The 7,760-nt window shown below is 34.7% G+C and overlaps 2 protein-coding genes across 3 annotated transcripts; one reads left to right on the forward strand and one right to left on the reverse strand.

Moving 5' to 3' along the window:
- The first annotated feature begins 1,703 nt into the window (after positions 1-1,703).
- On the forward strand, positions 1,704-3,615 carry LOC121369450. The gene is made up of 3 exons (XM_041494549.1): positions 1,704-1,845; positions 2,499-2,735; positions 3,482-3,615. Exons 1-3 carry the CDS (start codon positions 1,754-1,756, stop codon positions 3,546-3,548), a joined length of 396 nt encoding a protein of 131 aa, XP_041350483.1. The 5' UTR covers positions 1,704-1,753; the 3' UTR covers positions 3,549-3,615.
- Positions 3,616-3,619: 4 nt separating this feature from the next.
- Positions 3,620-7,292, reverse strand: LOC121369449. 2 transcript variants are annotated; one of them, XM_041494546.1, is made up of 3 exons: positions 7,139-7,292; positions 6,363-6,496; positions 3,620-4,745 (listed from the first exon to the last, which is right to left on the reverse strand). In XM_041494546.1, exons 2-3 carry the CDS (start codon positions 6,439-6,441, stop codon positions 3,652-3,654), a joined length of 1,173 nt encoding a protein of 390 aa, XP_041350480.1. In that variant the 5' UTR covers positions 6,442-6,496; positions 7,139-7,292; the 3' UTR covers positions 3,620-3,651. The 2 variants fall into 2 exon arrangements, with proteins under 2 accessions (XP_041350480.1, XP_041350481.1); XM_041494547.1 differs by lacking the exon at positions 7,139-7,292 and having other exon boundaries at positions 6,363-6,567.
- Between the last annotated feature and the right edge of the window lie 468 nt (positions 7,293-7,760).

Genomic DNA, 7,760 nt, shown 5'->3' on the forward strand with positions numbered 1-7,760 from the left:
TGTTTAGGTTACTATTACATAAAAGGATAGTTAATTGATGTTTAGGTTACTATTACATAAAAGGGTAGTTTATTGATGTTTAGGTTACTATTACATAAAAGGGTAGTGTATTGATGTTTAGGTTACTATTACATAAAAGGGTAGTTTATTGATGTTTAGGTTACTATTACATAAAAGGGTAGTTAATTGATGTTTAGGTTACTATTACATAAAAGTGTAGTTAATTGATGTTTAGGACTTTAAATTTCCGCAAATGTGTTGAAATTAGCACTGAAAGTCTGCCAATCGGAAGATAGCTTTAAATATCCAGGCATGCTTCAGATTGGGTGATGTGTCAAATTGCCTATAACATATATAAAACTAATATACAAAAAAATATATATCTTTCTTAAAGGGACACACCCTAGTTACAGTTATTTGTTAACCATTACGGCGTTGTTTTTCGCTATTAAACCCCATATTTCACAAATAAAATTGCACTTTACTTACATTTTATTATTTAGAATACACATTTCCATTCACCTGAAGTGCTTTGTGGTAATCCTGATGTTTGTAAAACCACGAAATGCATTTTTTGCATTTTTTCACAAGACGTGCTATCGAGAAAAAACCGTTAAGCAAGCGAGGTCCAATCTATTTTTAGAGGGAATCTTCCTGTGTAAACGTCACAGATGTTGGTATACCACGTGACCGTTATTAGAGGCACTGATTTTCCGTGATCGCAGAATCGCGGACGGAATCGCGGAAATATCTATCTGAAACGGAATTCCCGATTTTTTTCCAAAACATTATTTAACTTTAAATAGCGCATTTGATTAATTAAAATTTATTTTTCAAACTAGAAACTATAGACACCGACATCTGCCTGTGCTACGCTACGACACTAGTACCTTTGTATGTTACGCCAAATGTTTAATGTAGAGTATCTAGACGTTTTATCAGTCGTGTTTTCTTCGCTTATTCCCGGCGATTTAACGGGAAAAACCGAACATTGTGAGCTAAAATTGTCCGATATTTACTCAAGTGAAAGATATATTATGTTATGTTTGCTTATTAATTTTTAACATTTACGGCATTGCCATATTTCCGATCTCACAAAGGAATGCAGTAGTATGCCAGGCTTTGTTCAAAATAAATTATATAAGGGAAGTGGTTTATAGTGTGATCGTTTGTAATTATTTTCTCGATAATATCGTAAAGAAAACCGAAAATATCCGAAGTCTGTGTGAAACAAAAACAGAATTTGTTTAATACTGAAACGGAAAAAACCGGATTTTGTAACATTATGAAACGGAAAAGGGAAAAATCAGAAACGGAAAATCAGTGCCTCTACGTTATCATTTTGGTTCGGTTTGTTTTCTTGTGCACGGTTCGCGCAATCAACATCCGATTTGTTGTTGTTCATTTGTGAGATTTTTCTTCACAGTTCGTGAACATTTTTAGTAACAATAAAGTTCAGACAAATAAGTGTCTCAATTCATGTTTCCACAATTACTCCGTAAGCCACGCCCCCTTAGATACTGTTACTACGTCCCACGAACTAACATCCAAAATGACGGAATCCGTAGCAGACTGCGTAGCTGATCTAAAAAGTATTCCAGATGATGTGTCTGTTTTATATCTTCCTGAGAGTTCGGGCCTTTCCAGAAAAGCACAAGAGAAAGGTTTAAATTATTTTACGCAAGGCTACATCCACGATATAAAAATTTCCGACGAAAATCAACCGAAAGTAAATGCGAGATGCTGGCGTTCCATGAGGAAAAACGACTCGGCACACAAACTGCATATTCAAGTTTGCTTGGAGACGAAACAGCTATCAGAGGCTAACTGCTCCTGTAAAGCTGGGTGAGTATATTTTGGTATTAAACTAATATTGCAGCATGGTTTATTTTAGTGCAAAGCAAAAAGAAAAGTAACAAACCGGAATATAACAAATGACACACACGTGTCTTAAAGCTGCATTGTCAAGACTTTGTAATAATATTTGAACATTTACAATAGATCGCCCAACTGTTTAGTTTGAATTCACCTCACAACCAATTTCGGTCATATGCATCACACACACACAGTGTCTTTTTTTTTTTTTTTTTTTTTTTTTTTTTTTAACACTGTTCATGGGCCCCGTCTGTGGGCCCATTGGGCCATTTCTCGTTCCAGCCAGTGCACCATGACTGGTATATACTACCCTGTCTGTGGGATGGTGCTGCTAATCAAAAATAGTAGCCCATGAAGTGACAACATTGGGTTTCCTCTCTCAATATAGTGTAGTCCTTAACCATGTCTGACACCATATAACCGTAAATAAAATGTGTTGAGTGCGTCATTAAATAAAACATTTCTTTCTTCTTTTTTTCTGTTCATGGGATGTGTGTGGGCATGTATATTATTCATATTTATAATAGGTAATTTGTATATAGCTAAATATCAACTGTGTATTATTATTATTTGAAAACAACAGGTGTTCACGAATATAAACGAATTTCTTTTTGTACTTCCAGGCTAAGTGGCCACTGCTCACACATTATTGGGCTCTTAAAAACCTTACAAGGATTCAAGCTGCACAATTTAACATCAGTCCCAGAACAGCAGAGTTGTACGAGCATTCCAAGACAGGGGGGCCATCCAAGAGGGATGAAAATAAAGCCAATACCAATGAGCCATGTTGTGGTGGAAAGACCCACAGCAGAAGTCATAAAACGAAAGCCTGTATTGTGTCAGTTGGACATACAGAAGAAGTAAGACTTATAATGTTGATTTGTTCTTTGATACTATAGGTGGTATACCTATTGTAATTCTATTGATTCATTTTGAAATTAGCATCACCTCATTGAGATTTTTATTGTATTTCTGGAATATTTCAGTATGTTCTGCAACTTCTTTGCATATTGTAAAGTTGCATTTAAAAGTCTATAATACTCTCTGAAAATGTAGAGAATTAAATAATAACAATAAACTGAATATAAAATGTACATGTATATTTTAATGAATATAATAAAACACAGAATTGATTATATTTTGCATAAACTAATTTCATGTTGTTGTGAAATTAATATTTAATAATTAACTGGAATGTAGTATGATACTTTAAAAGTATTGTGCTGCTAACAATACGAAATTATTATGCACATAAATACCTCTGCAATATGAATACATCGTAATGACAACAATGTTACAATTCCTTTTTAACAAGTAAATACTACACCTTATAAGTTGGAAAACTGGCAAGATAGACTTAGATTATTTGTATTTGGATTGCAATTGGGGGGATTTCCAAGGAACTTATAAACAATGTTTTACTACATCTGTAGGTAGATATAATAATCATCATCTTTAGAACAGGTCTTACAATATTTTCTGTAAAATGTTGCAGTTGCTAATGCATCATACATTGTTGTAAAGTTTGTTTTATTTGTTTGTTTTTAGTTAGTATACAGCTTAGCATACAGTTATGCAACACATGCACTAATTCTTTACACTTCAGACTTCCTCTTGTTGAGTCTTCTGATGTTAAAAAACTGAGACAACTCGATGGAACGCCACTGGGATAATTTAATCAGAAGATGGACCTACAGTGGATACATCTTTTGAGAAAGTACCTGTTGGCTCACTGCTATCATATCGGGTAAAAACCTTTCTTTCTGTTTTCCAATTTCATTTATCCCTAACAAATGTATCTTGAAACAATGTCAAAAAGCAACAAACTGCCCAAATCTGGTTTATGTTTTGGAAGAGCGAAGTTGGGATTGTATGAAAGACAATTCTGTAGTTTTTTATTTTGGAAATTACTCTTTCAATGTGAATTCGATGTTTTGCAATTTTTTGTGTCAGTTCTGTATCTCCTGGGGACATCTGTGAACCAGACGAAGCAAATGGCGGTATATTTAATTTTAATCCTAGCTTTTCTAATTCGTTCCCAATGGTGAATCCTTTGTCTGCCATGACAGCATCTCCTTCCAGTAAATAACCTCTTTCAAGTAGAGCTTTCAGTAAATCATAAAGCCCACTGTTTGTTGTAATTTCTTTGTCTGATACAGACCCAGTAAACAGTTCAGAAACAAACATCAATGATCCACATGGATCACAACCAATAAGACACTTTAAGGTAGTGCTTGATTTGTAGTCACTGTACATTTGACTTTGTAGAGCCAGAGCACAAGGAGATTGTGTTTTAATTTCTGTGCCATCAATGATAATCAGACTTGTGGGAAATTCCTTTTTGTAGTCAGCAGGCATATTGTTAATTATTATATCCCTGTGTGGCCAAATATTTAACTGTCCAAATTTGAAATACATGTGTTCAGTCCATGCATTAAAAATGTCACTCGAAGATTGCAATGAAAGTCCCAATCGCATGAATATGTCTTTTAGGCCAAAATTATGCCGCAATCTACACAAACATAGAAAAAGACAATCTTTCAGGGCAAGCCTTCTAATGTCACGCCTACTTTTTCTGTAAGAAATGCAATCATCACTTGGTGCAAGAAAATCAAGGAGTGCAAGAAATCTTAACAGCTTTAATCCTGTGTAATACTGGAAAAGAGTTTTAAGTTTTCCCTCTCTTCTACAGACACTATCAAAACCAAATCTTTCTCCATCTTCTAATTTTTTCTCTAATTCTGTTATTCGTGTCTTCTGTTCTTGTACTTTCTTAAGCAATTCATCATTTTGCATTGTTGTCTCTTCTAAATGTTTTCGAAGTTTGTGACTCTCTGCACTATGTACCAGGAGATCAAGTGGGGAAACCCCTGAAAAGATATGAATGAAAAAAGACACATTCAATGTACTTAACAAAATATTTTGTATTATATTTTAGACAAGAAACTTCAAAAATATAGAAGCCTCTGTGGGAAATGGATGCGGCAATACACTATTTCCAAAAACAGCACCTGTAAAGTTAACAGATGAATATCTTTGCTTAAATAAAGACTTTGCCCTGGTTGATGCAGAAAAACTGGAAAGCCAGACACAGGGACAGGCAAGCTGCCAGTTATGGAAAACATCAAGGGCCAAACGAATAACAGCGTCAAATTTTGGGAAAGTTTTACAGCTCAAGTCTGTGCCATCTTCAAAATTCTTGGAGAATATATTTAACACCAAAGAAATATCAGCTGCTCCCTTGGAATATGGCAGAAGAAATGAACCAAAAGCAAAAGCCAAGTATCTTGAACTATATCATTCAAGACACATACATTAATGTGGACTGGTGATAAATAAAGAATTTTTGTTTTTAGGTGCCAGCCCAGATGGTAAAGTATGTGATAACAATGATTGTGGCATAATTGAGGTCAAGTGCCCATATACTGCAACAGACCATACAATTAATTAAGCAGTTGATGGACTTAAAAATCTTATTTTGAAAAGGGAAGGCAATTCAATTATTTTGCCTCAGAATCATCAATACTATGACCAGGTTCAAGGACAGCTGATGGTAACTGGCTCAAAGTTTTGTGACTTTGTAGTTTATACCAATAAAGACTTGCACGTTCAGCAGATTTATCCAAATATTGACCATATGCAAAACATGTTGCAAAAATTATCTTTGTTTTACATGAAATTTGCAAAACCCCATCTAGCCGAAATGGAAAAAAACAAGTAGTTCAGGTGTATATTGAATATACAGGTGTATATATGTTGTGGGTTAGGTTTCATTTTTGTGTAAATAATTTACACAACACATTATTATTACTACACATAAATGTGTAATTAATGCATTGAACACTTGAACTTAGTTTTCATCAGTTTGAGTACTTTCATCTTTATGGAATTCTGTAGGTGGAGCATTTTCATTGTCATCGGGTCTGGTGGCACTGAAATCATGAGAATGTAATCAATTAATGTCAGGGCTTGTAGATTGTGGTAGCCCTACCCCCATGGCTAATGATATTGAATGCTGGGCTAGTCAATAACTGCTACTGCCATGCCCAACGGTTAGTAAAAATATTTGGTCAAATGTTACAGTCAAGTCTATTTTGTAAATATGACTATCCTGCCTCCACCCCTACCCCAATGTTAGTGTTTTAAGCTCTACCTCACTCTTTAGGTGACAAATCCGATTATTACTATTAATTAGTAAAATTAAACTAAAGTTGGGCTAGTGATTTTTTTAATTATGGCTAGTAAATTTAAAAAATCCCTGATCCCATGGCTACTGGATTTTATGAATGTATTTTGTATTTCCTTGTTATTAATCTTGTATGTGAAAATCACAATAAATAAATTTGTTCAGCCAATGACTGCAAATTATCTTTAACACATATTAAAAAGCAGTAAGAAAACAACACCCAAGGTATTTGAAGACAAAGCCTGAGAAATTGTGACTTAAAAGTCATGTACTTGAACTTGCTTTAAATGGGGTTACCTACTCTGTATTACTTTCGATTGAAATCTCCTGTAATCGCCGTTTCTTTGGTGGGGGCCTTGACGGTGTTGATCGACTCCCATCTGCAGCTACTGGATCAGGGTGTATCTCTGATGGGCCTCTCTCTCCAACAAAATGCTGTAAAAGAAAATATTTTCAGATATCAAAATGCAAAATCTAACAAGGTAAGCTACAAATGGTGAAAAAATAAAATAAAGGATGGCTGTAAAATTTCATTTCATATTATGCATCTTCAAATCATGCTTTAGAATGGTGATCTATATGATATGCACTTAAAATATTCTTGAACTACAGGGAAAAAAAAAGAGTAACATTTGTTTTATTTAACGATGCCACTAGAACACATCGTTTACTAATCATCGGTTATTAGACGTGAAATATACGGTCATTTTGATATGTTTGTCAGAGGAAGCCCTCTACATTTTATCATGTAGCAAGGGATCTTTTATATGCACTTTCACATAGACAGGAGAGTACATACCACAGCCTTTGGTATACAAGTGGTAGTGCACTGCCTAGTACTGGGAAAAAAAAAACAATCGGTGGATTTGATCCTAAACTACAAATGAGTAAAATTACAATGAATGTAAGAATACTTTGAATGACTCGCATGCATTACCATTCCTTATTATGATAATGCCATATTTAAATTTACATTTCTTAGTTTTCTACTTCTGTCTGTTTAAATTTGAATTTTAAATAAATAAATAACTATGAAATAAATAAAAATGAGATAATTTCATGCACAGCTACACTCACCTTTGAACAAACATACTTGTGCTTGTTTATGTTATCAACATTTAGTTGAGAGTGTGGTCGTCCGCATAGTCGAATCCATTTTAAACATTTTTCTCGTTGCGTTTTCAACTTCGGAAACGGTATAAATGTCAAATGCTGTCCACTTTCGTACCGTTCATCCGATTTGCATGTCCCCCAAGCACATCAATTCACCATTGTGCCTAAGAATAATGCCTTCTAACAAAGGAAGTATTAGCGCTTACTGAACAACTGAACTAAACAATTATCAACATAAAAACACCGCTTGTGGGACATTATGGCGGACAAAAATAAAGCATTATGGGTATGTGGAAATAGCGCGCTTTGATTGGTTGAAGTTCCAAAGTGATTGACACCTGTGGAAACATGAATACAAAACGTTACAAACCCTTAAAACCAATAATTTTGCTAAGTCTTACGATATCTGGAGAGGGGATACAACCAGGACAGAACAGTTGGAACATGTCCAGGAGAGGTGAAAAGAACGCACCCCAAGTCTGTGCGCACTCTGTGAAATTTGTCGTGACGTAGGCATTGTTGTGCTTCGAGCGACATCTACCGGTGACATCAGAATACTAACTTTCAAAATTATTTCAAGCAATTG

The sequence above is a fragment of the Gigantopelta aegis genome, chromosome 3 (assembly GCF_016097555.1).
Source record: "Gigantopelta aegis isolate Gae_Host chromosome 3, Gae_host_genome, whole genome shotgun sequence".
In the NCBI taxonomy this organism is placed as follows: domain Eukaryota; kingdom Metazoa; phylum Mollusca; class Gastropoda; order Neomphalida; family Peltospiridae; genus Gigantopelta; species Gigantopelta aegis.

Excerpts from the sequence above, each read along its gene's own strand:
- LOC121369450 (XM_041494549.1), top strand. The coding sequence starts at position 1,754 with ATGAGGAAAAACGACTCGGCACACAAACTGCATATTCAAGTTTGCTTG. Across the intron at positions 1,846-2,498 it reads AACTGCTCCTGTAAAGCTGG|GCTAAGTGGCCACTGCTCAC; the intron begins GTGAGTATATTT and ends TTGTACTTCCAG. Across the intron at positions 2,736-3,481 it reads CAGTTGGACATACAGAAGAA|ACTTCCTCTTGTTGAGTCTT; the intron begins GTAAGACTTATA and ends TTTACACTTCAG.
- LOC121369449 (XM_041494546.1), bottom strand. The coding sequence starts at position 6,441 with ATGGGAGTCGATCAACACCGTCAAGGCCCCCACCAAAGAAACGGCGAT. Across the intron at positions 4,746-6,362 it reads TCAATCGAAAGTAATACAGA|GGGTTTCCCCACTTGATCTC; the intron begins GTAGGTAACCCC and ends ATATCTTTTCAG.